This window comes from Cibotium barometz, chromosome 12 (assembly GCF_041138505.1).
Source record: "Cibotium barometz isolate CiBa-2024 chromosome 12, ASM4113850v1, whole genome shotgun sequence".
NCBI classification, from domain to species: domain Eukaryota; kingdom Viridiplantae; phylum Streptophyta; class Polypodiopsida; order Cyatheales; family Cibotiaceae; genus Cibotium; species Cibotium barometz.
The window spans coordinates 45,279,038-45,300,444 of NC_141057.1; the positions used below are offsets into that span (position 1 = coordinate 45,279,038).

The 21,407-nt window shown below is 44.4% G+C and overlaps 1 protein-coding gene across 1 annotated transcript; it reads left to right on the top strand.

Moving 5' to 3' along the window:
* Positions 1 to 355: 355 nt before the first annotated feature.
* On the top strand, positions 356 to 21,078 carry LOC147633475 (uncharacterized). Its single transcript, XM_086806561.1, has 2 exons — positions 356 to 1,191; positions 20,925 to 21,078. Exons 1-2 carry the CDS (start codon positions 1,028 to 1,030, stop codon positions 21,076 to 21,078), a joined length of 318 nt encoding a protein of 105 aa, XP_086662687.1. The 5' UTR covers positions 356 to 1,027.
* Positions 21,079 to 21,407: the final 329 nt, after the last annotated feature.

Sequence of the window (21,407 nt, forward strand, 5' to 3'; positions counted from 1 at the left end):
CTGCAGATCTTCATCAATCTGCTAGAGAAATCCAGCTCACAGAGAGGACTCCGGCCTAAGGCATGCTGCAGGGAGAATGGCACTGTATTCTGAAATCCAGCTAAGTTTACCCTAGTTTGCCCCTGGAATAATAGTCCATTAATTTTCGTTTTTGTGTACTTGGGGTTCTTTCCTTTATCATTATAAGGATCTGCACGATTCTTGTCAAATTTCTTGCTCTCTTAAGAAGGTGTCGGGGTTCGAAGCCACGACCTTTGGGCCATGAACTCACCACTTGGGCACGTGCTTGACTTCTTGATCATTCAAATGACCCATGCAGCATTATTTTTTTGTGTATAGGGTTTTTAGCTGTTTAATTCTCAAATACACACATCCAAGGATATGCCCAATCCTTGCACACATTCAAATGAAGTATACCATGAATCTTTGTATGCAGGATTCTCATATGAAGTATCATGTTCACTTCTGGTGTGAAGCTTAACACAACCTTCTATTTTGAAGGCATGATAGCTTAAGAACAAAGGATGCAAAGAAAGTCTAGTGGTGTAAAAGTTGGATGAAGAGAGACTGATTGCTTTTGATTACTTGTATGTCAGTATGTTGAGCTTGCGTGTTTATGGTTCTCGTCACACTCGGAGGGTCCTTGGGGTACCATGTGGTCTGAAAATAATGTTTAATATGATCATAAGGATGTAATGAATGATTATATACGAGGCTTTTTGTTTCCTGTTTACATCTTATGTAAGGTCTCGGATCTATTGCATATGATATTACGAAGTTCTCGTTGTTAGCCTTGAACAAGCTTACTACGAGGGTATATAAAGCATTGTGATGACCAATAACTGTTGGCATATGCCAAAGGCATTGTTTGGTTTTAACAATTATTTTTCATTATCTTTTTGCAATTCAGAAGTGGCAAGTTTCTCTTTCATTTATTTATGCAAGTTAGGCCATCTACACACGAGTAGCAAGACCACATCGTAAGCACGCATACGTTGTGAGCCTTGCTCATGGTTGGGTGGCGAGTATGCCTGGACCCAAATATGTTTCTTCCGCTTTGCTTTCTAGGGTTAGGGTTTGTTGCTTTGTCTTTCTTTTCATGGCTTGTATTGCAGGTTTCCTTCTGAGAGAGATCTCGGGCTTTGACAGTGGTATCAGAGCGACTCTGAGATCGCTCAAGGAAAGATACAGGTAAGATATTTCCTGTTTTTGAAGTAGCATGTGTGTGCAAGGTTGTTGTGCCCTTGTACTTATGGGCAAGAGAGTGAGAGAAAGAGAGAGAGAGCGTCGGTTGTACAAAGACCCTGCACTGTTTATTTTTTGGACAGGTTGAGTTTTTTTTATAAAGCAAGCGCTTAATTTTTTTAATTTAAAAAAGCGAGCAGTTTATATATATATATATATATATATATATATATATATATATATATATATATATGCAGTATAGAATAATAGGTGCCTTGTATGCACAATGAGGATTGGGATGATAGTAGTGATTGCACTCAACATAAGCCATTTTGTTCCTCACTTTTAGAGGCATTAAGGATGTCTGGTTTTGAAGGTTTTCATCCTCTCTTAGAGATGTTGGTTGTAAAGTTTTAAGCAAGGTTGCATAAAATTCTGGGAATATCAATTTTGAGATTGATCTTTCTTTTGCCATTTCTTCACTTGGTTTAGATGAGGAACACCTCGTAGCATGATCATCTTTTCTAGCATGTTGTCATCTAAACATATTGCTTCTTTGCAACATTGATCGAATGTTTCTGGATTGGAAACAATGATCAAGTTGTGTAAGTTGTTATTCTTTAAGCCCATTATGAAACTATATATATATATATATATATATATATATATATATATATATCACTTACTTTCCCGAAGCCAATGGCACGCGTGGGGGTCCCTTACGTGGTCGCTTGGGCTACGGACGTGGGAAGGACTGTCGACAGCACTTGTGAACGGCTGTTGGAGTCGACCAGGGCTGTTGGCGGTTGCAGGGACTGTTGGGGCGCGATGGGGCTTGTGGCAGTCCACATGGGGACTGATGGGGACCCCTTTGGGATGAGGAAGACCAAATTTTTGGGGCTGCAGCCACGCATGACTTGTGTGCACGCACTCATGTAGATGCAAGGTAGTCTAGCAGAGCCGCACATGCCACAACTATCCGTGCTACCCGAGGTCTATCACACGTAGCCAAAGGTTGTGGACAGCCACATGTAGGTTGTCCGGACAGAGGCGTACGATCGTCAGTGGGCTGCCCTACAATAGCAAGTGATGGCGACATGTTTTTCTACGATCTCTCTTTAGATTCTTTTCTCTCCAAGATGTCTAGGTTGTGTATGGGACTTTGTAGTGTATTTGCGAACTTCGGATGCACGTGCTTCGCTCTATCTCAGTTTTGGACCAGCATGTTATGAGGTATGTGTTTGTTTTTCACACATGCAAGAAACATGCAAGGTAGGGTTTAACAATAAAAGCACAGTGTTGTACCGTGTTATGCAAGTACACATGTTTGTTCTGGGGTACACATGGGAGTTTTTACTCCAAGAACTTCACGTGCACACACACACACACACACACACGAGTTAGTCATGGCCTTGTACCATGCAAGACATAAACCTAATACCCTACAGATATTAGAATGACCATTGTTTTCGTTGTTGGGCTTTGATAGGCAAGACTTATCTACATATGTAGGATTGAGGAATAGTTGACCACACATTGCCATTGTGGCTACACGGATATTTGATAGAGGGCATTTAGATTAAGTTTACATGTTGGGATTCATTGTCAGATTGCATGACAAGACGGTTATGCGACAATACCCAATATGTATCTTTTTAGCCTTAGAGTCCTTAAGGTTTTGATGGTCCTCTAGTTTCATGTCCATAGCTGGAGTGTGTGTAGATATTCACACTATTCCAAGTATACCTGCCTATTCTTATACCAAGACTATTGAATCATGGTTATTCAAGAATTTGCGCTATGCGCATAAGTTTTTGGAAGCAAGTATTGGTTTCCAAGATTTTTTGGGTTTAGACAGATGCTTTGACTGGGACGCTGGTCAAGGTTGTTCTTCTTTGTGTACAGAGATGTTGTCCAATCCGTGGACCGAGTTATGATCACTAGTCTCGTTTGTAGTTCTTCCTTTCGAGAACTTGTTTCAGTTTGTGGCACATGGTCAGCCACCATTGGCATTTATTGTTTCTGATAGATCGTGACAAATCCACAAAGTGGTGGTTTGTAGTAATCGTAGCGCGGGTATGGGTTGTATCTTGTTGGTATGGGACACCATGATCCATCGCATGTTACGGGGCTACGCCAGAGTGTCAAGACTTCATTCGGACTCTCCGCCTGCAAACACAAGGCTATCTCAATAGTTTTGAGGGATAGATACTTTACTTTTGATGCATACAGTTATGATAGATGCTAGCTTGCGTCATAATCAGGTCTATTGGAACAATTGTTTCTTTCATGTCCAAGGTACTCATAGACTTTCCGAGGTCTGTTTGAGAAGTTAGACTTCCGAGGTGACGAAGTACAGCTTGATGATCTTTTCTAGAAGATCGGTTCTTCCCTTGTTTGGGAAGAGACTACTGTTGTGTTCCACTTGGCTCAAGCTTTAGTAGTAGGTTTTGGTTTTCCCAGTTTTTTGTTTTTTTTTCAGACTAGATTTATAGAGGACATCAAGAAAGCATGGTAGTCAAATGGAAGATACTTTTGGTTTCGGGATAACTCTTTAGGACAGTGGTTACTTACCTCTGGTATTGGTAGCATTGTCAGCTTCGAGTTACCCAGATGATCCCTTTGCTCCGGATTCGGCTTTTGTGACTAGGAATTGACGCTCATGTCATGTTATTTGAGCAGGTTGATCTCTTAGTCGGATTGTCCTTCAGACTATTGGTTTCGTCCAATGGAGGGTGTTTCTCTAGTGTTGCGAATGTGACAACTTCTCTTTGAGTTCTTTTTCTTGAGCTCAAGAGTGAGCTCTTTTGAGGAAGGGAAGTATGTCATGTGCATGCTAGGGACATGCAGATTGGCGAGCTAGAGTGTGATATGTTGTGGGCGGACATGTGCTTTTTGGTCCGCTATTGATAGCATGTGCTTTTTGGGCGTTCCTTCCCTATTTATTGGGGGGAGGGGTACCAGTTGGGCACGCATCTACAGATGGAGCACAGGAGTGTAGAGCGCGTGGAGAGGGAGCACCATCGCGTAGGAGGCCGTCGTCCTTGGGGGACAACCCCGGGTGGTAGAGGACACCAGATGAGGACGATGGCAGGGCACTCACGAGAGCAGGACGCTCTAGCTCGTGGCTCGGTGGGGACGACCAAGATTGTGAGCCTTGCTCATGGCTGTCATGGTTGGGTGGCCAGTATGGCTGTACCCAGATATTTTTCTTCCGCTTTGCTTTCTAGGGTTAGGGTTTGTTGCTTTGTCTTGCTTTTCATGGCTTGTATTGCAGGTTTCCTTCTTAGAGAGATCTCGGGCTTTGACACTATGGCCATTGGTTGAATCGGTTTTTCTGGCTTCATCAATGAAGCTTCTCTACTCCTTTGCACTTGAGTTTATGCAAGTTAGGGCATGCACAAAATGAGTGGCCATAGTTTGTAGTTTTTATCTTGAGCACAAACTTAAATGTGTGTTGTAATTCGTTCTTTACCTTGAACCATGACTTCTTAGAACCCTTCACAAGGTATTGCTTAGGGTGGCTTTGTAACACCCGCTTGGCAAGTTGAAACTAACAAATCAAATGGCAGTGGTACATTTCCAGAGGGTGGGCAACCTCTAGGGGTCACCTGATGAGCTGGCGGACCAGCATGGGTGCTTACCTTGTGGAGCCACTGTTAGTCTATTCATGGACCTTGCACACTAGTTGAGCCACATTCGCTCTCATTTTTATCTTTGGTCACATCTGGCATGGTGCAAGAACTAGAAGAGAACTTGAACTCAGCATTGTTCTAGGTCATTCACAGTTATCTGTTGGCGTTTTAAATTGTTGAACTGAACAATATTGCTTTCTGAAAAATTTGGGTGATTGTGTGGGTTTAGTTCTATATTACTTTGAAACAAGAAAAAAGTGTTACATAGACGAGCCATTGTAGAATGTGGCTTTAGCTGGTTACAACCAACAAAAAAATATCCAAGCATAGGATCACTGAAACCGATCCCGTCAAGTGGGAAAGACTCCGTTGGACACCCACACGCTTAATAGCACAACTTTAAAACCACAAATTTGAAATGGACAACTTAAAACAACTTGAAATTTAAATGAACAGAAATGGAAAGATGGACACCAGCACTGGGGCCGGAACGGGCCGACCCCCCCCTCAATATATGATATCTTTATTGGGAGTATTTAATGAATACAATGCTCCATGGGTTCTGAGAACCAGATAATGTCCATGTACATATGAAAACAGTACCAAACAAATAGGCTTGAATTTCGATGAAGAAAACTCGAAGCAGAACGACCACTAGTGTGGTCCAATCTCTACGGTCCTGTGCTTTCACTGGACTCCGCGGAGAGCGCCTCACTGGTGTTCCGAGACCACGCACAAACAGGCGCTCTCGTACTAACGCCTGGCTCTCCCGATCTCAGCACCTTTGGACCGAGGTTCGCCAATACAGCTTGGACAACCCGGCACCGAACGGGTGTGGCCGTAGAGGGATGAATCCCTTATCAGATTTAATCAGAAAATGCTTTACTCAAATCTGAAAATCACTTACTTGTAGATGGTTGATAAAGAAAGGCCATACTCGTGGTGTTTGAAGAAGATGAAGCCACCCTTGTTGAAGGAATAGTTGCCTCGTGTAGAACTAACAAGACAAGCACCACCACGAAGGGTACAGCCGCCTGCTGTGAGAGAAGAAGCATCCACTTGCAAAGGAGGAGAGGCTTGGCTGCAGTGTAGAGGAACCCAAACAGAGTTGCCTGAGGGCAATGTTCTTACTGGCCGGAACACAAACGCATAGCCCCAGCCGTCTGTAGGGACTTGCGTAGCTTGGAGAGATGCAGCCGGTAGAAGATGAGCAGCCCGCAGCCGGAAAAGGATGGGCAGCCTGCAAGTACTGTCACCTGGGAGAGTAGCCGCCTGTAGGAAGGGAAAGAGAAGTGATGCAGGCGCCTGCTGCTGTGGCAATCTGTTGGAAAACAGGCGCAGCCCTCTTGTAGTAAAATCAGCCGGCTGTAGAGAGACAGGCGCAGCCAGCACAGCAGTGGGTACTGCAGTCGTACAAGGAAGGCAGCGAGCAGCTTAGGAAAAACAAGCGAAGAGAAGATGGTTGCCGGTTTCTCCACGCAAGTTGGTGGTAGCGATGGGTGATGAACAAACGCAAGAAGCGATGGATTCTACACGCTTGAAGGAGGGAGTCTTTTTAATAAAATTTAATGTGGAGTTAACTAGGTGATACCCACGTTTGCATGTGGGTGGGGAGTTTGGGTAGGTGCCCATGCCCACCCCCACACTCACTTAAGTGGGGCTCCCCACCTTGGCCCCTAAGTGGGTGTCCAAAGGGGGTGCCCACATTTAAGTGAATGTGAACACCTAACCTTATAAATTAAAAGGTTAGAATTTAAAACATTAAAACAACATGTACCATATACTTACCACCTGTTCACATGCTCTGAAACTTGTCAGAATACAGGGCAGACTTCACGACTCACTGGCAGGCGTCCCCGCTCAGTAAGTAACACGTCAAGCAGGCAAACACACAAATACATGTCATGCGAAAACAGTTTCAAGCATGCAAAATATGTGTGCATGTGCAAATAGTAACATGGACATATCTCCCGTTCATGGAACAAGTACAAAATATCTGTCGGCACAAAACTGGCACGACATAAAACATAAAAACCTGGTCTTCCTATGGAGTGACAGTCCCATAGGTAAGACACAGTTCCAGGCACGAGTTTCCCTATGGTGTGACAGTCCCATAGGTAAAACACGGCACGAATACTGGCTCTTCCATGGCGTGACAGTCCCATGGATCGAACACAGTCCAGGTCATACACGGGTGGCACTGATCTGGCTCCCGTCCATACGACACCATCCTGCTAACACACGGGTGGCACCAGTCTGGCTCCCGTCCATGTCAGCAAAATACTGGCCTCTTCACACGAGACACCGGCCTGGCCTCAAGTGAACGAGACGCAAAAAAAACTAGGAATGGACCAAATGGTCGGCCAATTGGTGACATCCCCCCGGGCTTCTAAAGAGTTGACCTCAACTTAAAAGCCTCAAGATATGCCTGCAACAATTGCGGATAATCTGCAAAGTAATGTTCATTTACCCATTTGGCATCAATAGGCAAATAATTCTTAAACTTCACAAGGTATCTCCTGGAAAGCTTTCCTGCAGGTAGCTTTCTCTCCTTGTGAAAAACAATCTGTTCTGGCTGGAGGATCTCCTCAAGCTCTTCAATTTCTGGCGGATCTTCTGTGATCCTGACAGGCTCATCAGGATCTGGCCCCACATATTTTCGAAATAGACTCACATGAAAAGCATTGTGAATCTTCCAATGACTAGGTAAAGCAAGCCTGTAGGACACTTTATTGATCTTCTGAATCACCTTGAAGGGTCCATAATAGCGAGGAGAAAGCTTAGGATATGATCCTTCTCGTCCTGGCCTCTTCCGAAGCCTAGCCTTCTCAAATTTCAGCAATACCCAATCACCTTCTTTGACTTCCATGTCCCTTCTATGCTTGTCAGCAGCCATTTTATGCTTATCCTGAGATCTCGCAATGGCTGTCCGCACCTGACCAAAGGCAACATCTAAGTCACGAACATATTCATCAGCTGCAAAAATTTCATCCTTTGTACGAAGGATGGGTGGCAAGACCACTCTGCCATAAATAATCTCAAACGGAGCCTTTCCTGTGGAAGCATGGATTGTATTGTTGTAGGCAAACTCAACAAGTGGAAGATACTTCTCCCATGCAGTCTTTTGATCTGCCACATAACATTTCAATAAATCCAACACAGCTGAATTTGTAGCTTCACTTTGGCCATCCGTTTGGGGATGATAAGCTGATGAAAATTCAAGCTTAGTACCCATATTATCAAACAAAGCCCTCCAAAATAGGCTTGTAGTCCTGGGATCTCTATCCCCAACAATGGATTTAGGCATACCATGATGCTTGAAAATATTAGCAAGGAAAAGCTTTACCATATGATCAGCTTTAATGGTTTTCTTGACGGGCAAGAAGTGAGCGTGCTTGCTAAACCTGTCCACAATAGTCCAAATAGCATCATTCCCATGCTGGGATCTAGGTAAATCCAGAATAAAATCCATCGTGATACTTTCCCAAGGTTGCGAGGGAATAGGCAATGGCTGAAGCAAACCTGGAGGCTTTTGCCTATCAAATTTCACCTTTTGGCAAGTGATACATGCACGGACATAAGCCTCAATGTCTTTACGCATGCTTGGCCAATAGAAATACCTCTGAATCATGCGAGTAGTAGGCATAATACCTCTATGACCAGCATATGGTGGAGCGTGACATTCGTCCATAACCTTAGGACGCAAATCCTTCACCACACATAGGCAATTATCCTTCATGAGATAACCCTCGTTGATAACATAAGAGGCATGTGAATGACCAGCCATCAAATCAGTCCATATATGGCAAAAATCAGCATCCAAATGATACAAATCTCTCATAGCAGATAGATCTCCATGAGAGGCCACTGAGACTGCAACAACATAAGGCCTCCTAGATAGTGCATCGGCCACCACATTTTTCTTTCCTGGAGTATGCACAATCTGAAAATGAAACATGGAAAGAAAATTTGCCATTCTCATCTGCTTCTCTGAAAGCTTGGTTTGAGATAGAAAGTATCTCAAGCTTTGATGATCTGTCTTGACTACAAATTCAGTCCCAAGAAGGTAATGTTTCCAAATCTTTAAGGCGTGAATTACAGCCAAGAGCTCTTTCTCATAGATATCCATATGAAGCTCAGCATCATGCAAACGACGGCTCTCGTATGCAACTGCATGCCCTTCTTGATTTAGGACAGCTCCTATGCAATCACCACAAGCATCACATTCAACCACGAATGACTTGTGCAAGTCAGGAACAATCAATACTGGACCACATATGATCGCATGCTTGAGCTGCAAGAAAGCATCCTGTTCCTTTGAAGTCCATTTGAAAACAGTTTTCTTCTTCGTGAGATCATGTAGAGGAGTGGCAATCATAGCAAAATGCCTTATGAAACGCCTGTAATACGAACATAATCCCAGAAAACTACGTACTTGATGTACGTTTTGTAATTCGGGCCAATTCCGAATAGTCTCGATCTTTGCAGGATCCATTGTAACTCCATCCTTGGATACAATATGTCCCAGATAATGAATCTCTGAAAGGAAAAACTCACTTTTCTTGGCATTGACGAAAAGTTTATGCTTCCGCAACTCTTCGAACACTGTGACCAAATGAGTTCTGTGTTCCTGCTCATTCTTGGAGAAAACCAAGATATCATCAAAGAAGACTCCTGTAAACTTGCGATGGGATCGGAATATCCTATCCATCATACGATTAAAAGTAGCAGGAGCATTGGTGAGACCAAAAGGCATTACCAAGAATTCATATAATCCGAAAGCTGTCTTGAATGCAGTCTTATGGACATCTTGTGGTACCACGCGTATCTGGTGATAACCACTCTTCAAATCAAGTCTGCTAAAGCAAGCTGAGCCATCAAGTTTATCCAAGATATCATCAATACGTGGAATAGGAAATCTGTTCTTGATGGTAAGCTTGTTCAAAGCTCTATAGTCTACACACATACGGAATGATCCGTGCTTCTTTTGAACAAGAAGCACAGGAGAGCAGTAATGTGAGGAACTGGGTTGAACCAAACCTTTCTCTAAAAGCTCGTTGACTTGCTTCATAATTTCTTCTTGTTGTGCAGCACTCACTCGGTATGCGGGTTTGTTAGGTGGAGAACTACGTGGCACAAGATCTATACGGTGATCTTCGGGCCTTTGGGGAGGTAATTCACCTGGCAACGAGTCAGCAAAACAGTCTTTGAATGCATTAAGAAAATTCAGCCTATCATTAGACATAGCATCCACATTTTGATGATTTGGCACAAGACTATCACGCACAAAAACCAAGTACGCTGAAAGACTCTTTTTCATTGCTTTATTAATTTGGATGTGTGATACAACTGGGATGGAATCCCCTTCTTTGCCAGCATCAATAAAATGCATGCGGCTTTTATGCATAAAAGAAATCATATTGGACTTGTAATCTTTGCGGGGCTCAAGCCTATGGTGCCACGGCTTGCCCAACAATACATCACATCCATTCAATGGAGCAACTAGGAAATGCTCATTATCAAGATAACCCTGTATATGAATGCGCAACTTCCCTATCAAAGGGGTAACCTGCACCTCTTTACCAATAAATGCAGCTTCGGCTTCAATCTGAGGTCCCATGTTTTCAACTTCAATACCCAATGCAGTTGCCATTTGCATAGAGATGAAATTGTCAGTTGCACAGTCATCAAACATGAAGAGTGCGGGCTGATCCTTGATTTGCCCCCAAGCCTTGCAAACCATTCTCTCTTTAGCATCATGACCTGTATTACCTTGGACATCAAGAACTGTATGAACATTTGCTTTGGTGTGCTTGTCCTCGTGTTTTGATTTGCGATCTGGGCATTGCCGAAACATGTGGTCTTTGCTACCACAAGAAAAGCATTTTCCATCCTTAGCATATTGCTCTCTTTGCTCCGGGGTTAATCCAAATTTGTTCTTTCTTGGGCCCTGTTCTTTAGATGTGTTATTTTCAGCTTTACCACCCTTGTAAGGCTCCCGGAAGTTCTTTTTAGGTGGCTGTCCACCCTTTTGCTGATTTGGGGCAGCCTTGTCCTTCGCCTTGGAACCTCCTTGATCCTGCTTGATCTTGAGCACCAATTGCTCTGTAGCAAGGGCAGAAGCTGTGAGTTGTTGCAACGTATGTTTTGGGTGCAATTCAATACCCGATCTATATGCTGGTTGCAATCCAGAACGAAACTTCCTCTTTCTTCATCTTCTGAGATTAGCATGAAGGGAGTCACTTCCAGCAACACTTTCCAGAATTTGTTAACATACTGTTGCACACTCTCATTATCTTTTTGCTCCAACCTGTCCCACTTTTGAGTGAGAGTTTGCTCTGCATTGGGTGGCAAGAACTGAGCATAAAATCTATCTTTGAATTCCTTCCAAGTAGAGATGGGATCCTTGGTGATCTTTTCAGTGATCCACCAATGGGCAGCAGTCCCTTTCAAAAACATGCTAGCATGGCGCACCTTTGACTTTTCTGTAAAGTCCTCATCGCTAAAAGCAATGTCGAACTGTGCCACAAACGCTAACACCTTAGAAGCATCATGTTCACCATGAAAGACATCAAATTTGACAGATTTATCACCTGCTTTGAACTCCTTGAGCTTCCTGGCATGAGGCTCATGGTCCTCTCTTTTTCTTTTCCCCTTATCCAACGGGGTAGCCCTGTCTGCATGGGCTCCATGGGCCGTCATAGAAGCTTCATGGGGCACGGTGGCATGTGCTCCACGAACTCGAAGCTCAGATGCATGTGACTTACCGGCATATGGCATGGTCTCTCCATGAGACAACTCAGAAGGCAAAATTTTTCTGGAAGTAGACCTGTCACCATGAGATACATATCTTGCATGCATGTGACTTTCGTGCCCTCCATGAGCACTGGCATACATATATCTGTCAGGCTTAGTGCCTTGGGGAGAAGATGCATGTCGAGAGGTGACAGTCACCTCTTCCTTTTGCATAAAAGATTTCAGCCTCTGGGATGCAGGATCTCCATGCTTCAAACGAGGTGGATTTCTGAATTTCAGCTCTCCGTCATCCCCCTCTTTGATATCACCTTTGCGAAGGAGATAGGCAAGTGCCAACTCCCTTGGTTTCTTGCCCACTTCACGAGCCATTGATTCAAAGGTTACATCAACCATAGCATCAGCCTTCCTGGCTTCAATAGCACTTTGCAGATGTGGATCTTCATGCAGAAACTTTAATTCTTGCTCTTGAGCCTGCAAAAGTTTTTTCATATGTTCCATTTCAGCCCTCATAGCATCAGGGTCTTGTTCAAGCATAACTGTCTTTCCTGGAGACAGTTGACCCTTGGATTCACTATCCATAACCCTTTCAAGGGGCTTGTGTCTACCACGCAGGGCATCAGACCCACGAGAAGCACTAGATGGACCCCTCGAATTTGGTACTTCCAAAGGGTTGCCTTGGCTGTCCATTGTGTTCAAAGTTTTTGCTAAAAGCGGGATGTCCAGTACACAGGTTCGTTTCCCCACTAAGAAGAGGGAAACAACCTGGCTCTGATACCAATGAAACCGATCCCGTCAAGTGGGAAAGACTCCGTTGGACACCCACACGCTTAATAGCACAACTTTAAAACCACAAATTTGAAATGGACAACTTAAAACAACTTGAAATTTAAATGAACAGAAATGGAAAGATGGACACCAGCACTGGGGCCGGAACGGGCCGACCCCCCCCTCAATATATGATATATTTATTGGGAGTATTTAATGAATACAATGCTCCATGGGTTCTGAGAACCAGATAATGTCCATGTACATATGAAAACAGTACCAAACAAATAGGCTTGAATTTCGATGAAGAAAACTCGAAGCAGAACGACCACTAGTGTGGTCCAATCTCTACGGTCCTGTGCTTTCACTGGACTCCGCGGAAAGCGCCTCACTGGTGTTCCGAGACCACGCACAAACAGGCGCTCTCGTACTAACGCCCGGCTCTCCCGATCTCAGCACCTTTGGACCGAGGTTCGCCAATACAGCTTGGACAACCCGGCACTGAACGGGTGTGGCCGTAGAGGGATGAATCCCTTATCAGATTTAAACAGAAAATGCTTTACTCAAATCTGAAAATCACTTACTTGTAGATGGTTGATAAAGAAAGGCCATACTCGTGGTGTTTGAAGAAGATGAAGCCACCCTTGTTGAAGGAATAGTTGCCTCGTGTAGAACTAACAAGACAAGCACCACCACGAAGGGTACAGCCGCCTGCTGTGAGAGAAGAAGCATCCACTTGCAAAGGAGGAGAGGCTTGGCTGCAGTGTAGAGGAACCCAAACAGAGTTGCCTGAGGGCAATGTTCTTACTGGCCGGAACACAAACGCATAGCCCCAGCCGTCTGTAGGGACATGCGTAGCTTGGAGAGATGCAGCCGGTAGAAGATGAGCAGCCCGCAGCCGGAAAAGGATGGGCAGCCTGCAAGTACTGTCACCTGGGAGAGTAGCCGCCTGTAGGAAGGGAAAGAGAAGTGATGCAGGCGCCTGCTGCTGTGGCAATCTGTTGGAAAACAGGCGCAGCCCTCTTGTAGTAAAATCAGCCGGCTGTAGAGAGACAGGCGCAGCCAGCACAGCAGTGGGTACTGCAGTCGTACAAGGAAGGCAGCCAGCCGCTTAGGAAAAACAAGCGAAGAGAAGATGGTTGCCGGTTTCTCCACGCAAGTTGGTGGTAGCGATGGGTGATGAACAAACGCAAGAAGCGATGGATTCTACACGCTTGAAGGAGGGAGTCTTTTTAATAAAATTTAATGTGGAGTTAACTAGGTGATACCCACGTTTGCATGTGGGTGGGGAGTTTGGGTAGGTGCCCATGCCCACCCCCACACTCACTTAAGTGGGGCTCCCCACCTTGGCCCCTAAGTGGGTGCCCAAAGGGGGTGCCCACATTTAAGTGAATGTGAACACCTAACCTTATAAATTAAAAGGTTAGAATTTAAAACATTAAAACAACATGTACCATATACTTACCACCTGTTCACATGCACTGAAACTTGTCAGAATACAGGGCAGACTTCACGACGCGTCCCCGCTCAGTAAGTAACACGTCAAGCAGGCAAACACACAAATACATGTCATGCGAAAACAGTTTCAAGCATGCAAAATATGTGTGCATGTGCAAATAGTAACATGGACATATCTCCCGTTCATGGAACAAGTACAAAATATCTGTCGGCACAAAACTGGCACGACATAAAACATAAAAACCTGGTCTTCCTATGGAGTGACAGTCCCATAGGTAAGACACAGTTCCAGGCACGAGTTTCCCTATGGTGTGACAGTCCCATAGGTAAAACACGGCACGAATACTGGCTCTTCCATGGCGTGACAGTCCCATGGATCGAACACAGTCCAGGTCATACACGGGTGGCACTGATCTGGCTCCCGTCCATACGACACCATCCTGCTAACACACGGGTGGCACCAGTCTGGCTCCCGTCCATGTCAGCAAAATACTGGCCTCTTCACACGAGACACCGGCCTGGCCTCAAGTGAACGAGACGCAAAAAAAACTAGGAATGGACCAAATGGTCGGCCAATTGGTGACAATCACTACTTTCCAAAGGAGTTGTAAATGGCACCAAGGACATTGCTCGGTTTGCATTATTAACAGAGCCATGGAACACATGCCTTGTAGTAAATTCAATGGCAGCTAGCTTCATTCCATAGTTGATCAGATTAGCAATATGCTTAGTGGCATTGGGCAATGTGTCTGAGATAACAAATTCATCTTCTTTGAACTCTATTTCTTCATTGAGGTGGCTGTTAATGAAGGTGAGAATGGCCCAAAGCTCATGGCACCCCCGTTGATGCGTTCATTTTGCAGCTTCATCACCATGCGCTGAATTGTTTCATAAATGTGTGTTCACGTTATCGTGTTGAATATCCAACACATGAATATGTAGGGGTTATCATGCCTGAAAGAAAGTGAAGCAAATAGAAAACATAGATGGCCTAGGTACAAGACCTGTAAATGCTGGAGACTGATGTTTATTGCTGAAAACTCAGCACGAGGGAAGCCCGTAGGTGCTGTACAATGGTAAGAAGCAGAACCAGCTACTAATGACCTCAACAAGATGCAAAAGAATGAGATGTACCGGGGGAAAGGGGGTCAGCCCTTATATACTCCCCTAGAGTGCTGGGCGGCCAACTGAAGGAGGCCGGGCGAAAGTAGACCAGCAGTTAAAAAAATGCGTAAAAATGGTAGAAAAATGTTGAATAACATCTGCTAAAATATGCCAATGCAGGGTCTCATAAAATGACCAGTACAAGCATGAAAAGGTGATGTAGACCCTCTAGAAATGATATAATCCAACACCTCCTCTTCAGCGCCAGAGGGGCGGTCCAATACCAGCACACTGAAGAAAGAACTCCAAAAGTAGCCGAAGTTTGGTCCGGGGGATCCTTTGGTCGATCAATGTCTTGTAAAGTATATAAGATTGAAAAGGATCGACGAACACTGGACGAAGAAGAAGAACACCACCTCCTCTCAAATTGGAAGGAAGAGGTACAAGTTGTAATGGACACATCCAAAGTAGGTGATGTAGAAGCAGCACTGGGATCAATCCAGAAGAAGTTGTTCTCAAGAAAGGGAACCATTGATAACTCCAAGGAAAATGGACAATGGTACCTCCTTTGTATCTGCAACAAGTATCGGTACCGTAGTAGACTCTTCCTCCTCCTCTGAAGAATTGATGAAGTAGGAGTCAGTGACACCAAAATGCTTGGAGAAGGGCTAGAAACAACCACCAATAGAGCAGTCACTAGATAAACCGCAGAGGTAGCAACTCCAAAATCCACCAAAGGTATGCTAGATGAAAATATTGTCTAGGGTAAAGATTCTCCAACAATAGGAGAAAGATGATCTTTAGACAATGAATCCTCCTTTGGAGGAGGAAATGAAGTAACCTCTGGCACAAGAGGATCATCAGGGATAACTGAATCCGCCAGGGTTGAAGTCTAAACCAAAATAGACTCTAAAATAGTGGAAGTAACCACCAATGAGAATTCCATAGAACCCTCTGAAGATGCCTCCTCTGGAACATAAGAAGCGGAATCCTCCTCTGAAAGCATATCTTGTAGCATAGGAGGGGAACCTAGAGAAATATCATCAACACCATGGAGAGGGTAGGCATGAACATCTGCAATGTTAACGGAGGAAGAAATCAGTGGATGATCCTCAACCTCATCTGATGCGACCCTAACCTCTACTGAAGAAGTCATAGCTGTGGTCACTAGGATTGTGTCCTGTGGAGAGAGAGAGAGAATCTGAAACTAACATTGGCCCTAGTCTCTTGATGCTGTGAGGAGGCAATGTCTGAGTCCTAATATTGCCTTTGAAGTTCAAGCCGCAGCTAAGAGGCATCATAAGAAGCAGATAAAAATTCCACTTGTATGGAAGGTGATAGAGATTGGATGATAACCATCTTGGCAGAAGCATCATAAACTCCCTGATAAACAGGATCCAATAACTGAGGAGAAGCAACAACAGCCCAAAGACAAGAAGCCTCCAAAGTTAACTGAGTCCAGTATGACCAAATCTGATAGTTGGTAGAAGTAAGGGGAGGGTTTCCAAAAGCCATCACCACCAAGAATCCAAACCTCCTCAAGAAAGACTAGAAGAGAGGGTGGGTGGGAGATCTAGGCATTGGAGAAGAAACTGTAGAAAGAGCAGTAGGAGAGAAATCTCTTGAAGTCTTGTCCTCTGACAAGAAACCTTCTCTTAAGAAAGGGGCTGAAAAAATCAGCAAATCCTCCTCTCAGGCTGTGCACAGCAAGAAGAAAGGGAGGGAGGGTGGGAAACTGAAAGGAGAGGAAGAAAAAAGATCTCTCCAAGCTGAAGATCCCTGTCCTCAACACCTAGAAGAGGGCTTCAGCAATCCAATCAGCATAAAAATCAGCAATCTTTGCTGAAAATTCAGAAATACAACAGTCCCAAGGGTCAGATGAAGAAAACGCAGCAATCTTGAGGAAGCCTTTCCTTCTGGAAGAAAACGCAGCACCTTCTACGCTGAAATCTGCAGAAAACGCAGCAAACTATCGAAGCCTCTGCTCCAAAACAGAAAACACAGCTCTCTGCTCACAGGTCCGCGTTTTTCTCTGATACCATGAAAGAAAGTGAAGCAAATAGAAAACACAGATGTAGGCCCAGGTACAAGACCTGCAAATGCTGGAAAGTGATGTTTATTGCTGAAAACTGAGCATGAGGGAAGCCCGTAGGTGCTGTACAATGGTAAGAAGCAGAAGTAGGTGCCAATGACCTCAACAAGATGCAAAAGAATGAGATGAACCGGGGGAAAGGGGGTCAGCCCTTATATACTCCCCCAGAATGTTGGTCGGCAAGCTGTAGTTGGCCGACAACAGAACGGTAGCATAAAATGCTAGAAAAATGCCTAAAAATGGTAGAAAAATGTTGAATAATATCTGCTAAAATATACCAATGCAGGGTCTCATAAAATGACTAGTACAAGCATGAAAAGGTGATGTAGACCCTCTGGAGATGATATAATCCAACAATGCCTTGTTGGCCAGGTCTATTGCCGTCGATCGCTAGAGGACATCCCCGACTTGCATAAATGCTGCTGTTTTCACATGTGTGGCTGCTGGACACCTGGGTGCTGCTGTCCAAGCGTCACGTGCATCCTGTATTTGTGGACATACCATACCAACTCAAATGCAAAGCCCTAGGGCCCGGCACCATGCATTTTGTGAACAGTTGTCCAGGGACAAGTTACTTGTGTACTGCCAAGGGGTAGTCAGAGTCGTGCACGTCCCACACATTAGTGTTGTGTCCATCCGAACTCATTGTAACCCTCTTGTATGATTCAATGCGTCATGTCATCCCAGGCACTTATTAGGTCAGTGGTCGGGTGCCTATCGTCATGTCAGAGTCAAATGCATAAGTTCTGGTGTGGAAAAGGTACTAGCAACACCATCTTGGAAGGGGTCATGGATAAAGTCGGTCATGGATAAAGTCATCCATAGGGCTTTTGAGCAGCCTATTGGCCACTCATTTTGAGGGGCCATGGGATAGTTGGGTGCTCAGATCGCTGATCCTATGGGAGATGCTTGCAAAAGCGAAGTGTTACATGTGTCATCCTCATATGTCATGCGAGGCTACAAATTAGGGTTAAGGTTAGGGTTAGGTTTCAACAGACGATATCAGCCCAAGTTGTGAGGCCCATTCCTTTAAAGGAAAAAAGAGACTTTGTGCAATTAACGTTAAGCACAAATTAACACAAAGTTAGCCAACTAGTTGGCCTACATTTTCTAAATTAGGACTCTCTACTGTCACCAATTGGCCGACCATTTGGTCCATCTCCAGATTTGTGTCTCGTTCACTTGAGGCCAGGTCGGTGTCTCATGTGAAGGGGCTAGTATTTTGCATAACATGGACGGGAGCCAGACTAGTGCCACTCGTGTGTTAGCAGGATGGTGTCGTATGGACGGGAGCCAGACTGGTGCCACCCGTGTATGACCTGGATTGTGTTCTATCCATGGGATGTGGGTGTCCAACGGAGTTTATTCCCACTTGATGGGATCGGTTTCACTGTGTTTTGGACACCTCGCTTCTAGCACACTTTACACAATGGACAGCCAAGGCAACCCTTTGGAAGTGCCGAATTCGAGGGGCCCATCAAGTGCCTTGCGTGGTTCTGATGCTTTGCAGGGAAGGCACAAGCCCCTTGAGAGGGTGAATGATAGTGATTCGAGGGGACAACCGTCTCGTGGAAAGACAATTATGCAAGAAGAGTCTAATGCAATGAGGGCTGAATTGGAGCATATGAGAAACAAGAGCATGAAATTTTTGCATGAAGATCCCCATGTGCAAAGTGCCATTGAAGCAAGGAAAGCCGATGCAATGGTGGACATGACTTTTGAGTCCATGGCACGAGAAGTGGGCAAGAAGCCAAGAGAGTTGGCACTTTCCTATCTCCTCCGCAAAGGTGACATCAAAGAGGGGGAAGATGGAGAGCTGAAATTCAAAAATCCACCTCGCTTGAAGCATGGAGATCCCGCATCTAAAAGGTTGAGGTCATTTATGCAAAGGGAAGAGGTGACAGCCACCTCTCGTCATGCATCTTCTCCACAAGGCACAAAGAGTGACAGGTATATGTATGCTAGTGCTCATGGAGGGCATGATGGTCACATGTATTCAAGGCATGTATCCCATGGAGGGGGTGACCGGTCTGCCACTAGAAGAGCTTTGCCTACTGAATTGTCTCATGGAGAGACATTGCCTTATGCAGGAAGGTCACATGCATCTGATCCTCAGGTTCGTGGAGCACATGTCACCGTGCTTCATGAAACTTCCATGATGGTCCATGGAGCCCATGCAGATAGGGCTGCCCCGTTGGATAAGTGGAAAAGAAAAAGAGAGGACCATGAGCCTCATCCCAGAAAGCTGAAGGAATTTAAAGCAGGTGACAAGTCCGTTAAGTTTGATGTTTTTCATGGAGAGCATGATGCTTCCAAGGTGTTAGCATTTGTGGCACAGTTTGATATTGCTTTTAGTGATGAGGACTTCACTGAGAAGTCTAAAGTACGCCATGCTAGCATGTTCTTGAAGGAGATAACCGCTCATTGGTGGATCACTGAAAAGACCACCAAAGATCCCATTTTCTTTTGGAAAGAGTTTAAGGACAGATTTTATGCCCAGTTCTTGCCACCTAATGCGGAGCAAACTCTCACTCAAAAGTGGGATAGACTTGAGCAAAGAGATAATGAAAGTGTGCAACAGTATGTCAATAAGTTTTGGAAAGTGTTGCTTGAGGTAACTCCTTTTATGCAAATCACTGAGGATGAAAGATAGAGGAAGTTTCGCTCTGGATTGCAACCAGCTTATCGTTCAGGCATTGAATTGCACCCGAAACACACTTTGCAACAGCTTATAGCCCCTGCTCTTGCTACGGAGCAATTGGTGCTCAAAATTAAGCAAGATCAAGGGGGTTCAAAGGGCAAAAATAAGGCTGTCCCAAATTTGCAAAAAGGTGGACATCCACCTAAAAAGAGCTTCCGGGAGATCCAGAAGGGAGGTAAAGCTGAAAATACCTCATCTAAAGATCATGGGCCAAAGAAGAACAAATTTGGCTCGACCCCCGAGCAAAGGAAGCAATATGCCAAGGAGGGAAAATGTTTTTCTTGTGGCAGCAAAGAGCACATGTTTAGACAATGCCCTGACCGCAAACCAAAGCATGAGGACAAGCAAACCAAGGCTAATGTGCATGCAGTTTCCGATGTGCAGGGAAACACAAAACATGATGCAAAAGTGCGGATGGTATGCAAACCATGGGGTCAAATCAAGGATCAACCCGCCTTATTTATGTTTGATGATTGTGCAACCGATAACTTCATCACTATTTAGATAGCAGCTGCCTTGGGTATTGAGGTTGAGAACATGGGACCTCAAATTGAAGCAGAAGCTGCCTTTGTTGGTAAAGAGGTGCAGGTTACCCCACTATTAGGGAAGTTGCGTATACATATCCAGGGTTACCTTGATCATGAGCATTTCTTAGTTGCACCACTTAATGGATGTGATGTATTGCTTGGCAAGCCATGGCATCATAGGCTTGAGCCCTGTTGGATAAATGTAATCCCAACTCCTTAGTCCAAATTAATATGTGGTTGATAGGCTAGTGGTCAGTGGTTGGTGTGTAAAGCCTACAAATGGTTGGTACATGTTGTTCATGCAACTCATGCAACTAAAAATAGGGTAGAGGAGTCTCTAAATAAGGTATAAGTCGTGATCAAGTGATTATGTAAGTTTGGTTCATGTCTAATCATAATTAGTGTCTTCTTGTGTTAATCTCATATCATTTTTCTGCATATACCAATTTTTGTCCCTCATATTCATGATGTCTTGTACAATCTTTGATCCACCTTGAGTATGTTTTTGATCAATCTTCATAGCTTAGTTATCATATCCAACATTTGGTATCAAAGCTTGACTCAATTAGGCTTAGTTTATTAGCAAAAACCCTAATCAATTTCCTAATCACCATAGCCAGTTTTTTTCTGTTTGAACCACTTGCTGTAGTTTGCTTCGGTGCTTACACCTGAGAGATTGAAACCCTAATCTTTTGATATAGGCTCTTAGCCTTGGTTCCACGCATGCTACAACTCGAAGCTCAACGGCCAATTTTGACGCAGCTCGACGAATTTGTCATCGCCATCAGCGCAGCCCGTTTTTTGTTCAGCGCGGCAATTCGCCTTCGTCGATTCGAATTGAGCCAATTCCTCTAAGGTGTTGCAAGTCCATCATGTGAAGATTCAGCACACAAAATCTTGGAGCATATGGTCTGTCGTAGCTACTGTACGGAGCTGATTTCCAATCGCCTATTTTTTGCAGTTTCTGCTTCAACTACATGGTGATACCTATTTTGATTTATATTGATGATATTTTTGTTATTTGGGCTTAAATCATCTATGTGAGCAAGTTTTCAACATCAATCATCATATTTTATCATCATGAGTTCCAAATTTTCCGACAAATTCAACGGAACTGGGTTCCATACCTGGCAAATCAAGGTGAAGGGCTACCTCATGAAGAAAAATCTGCGGAGTATGGTCAA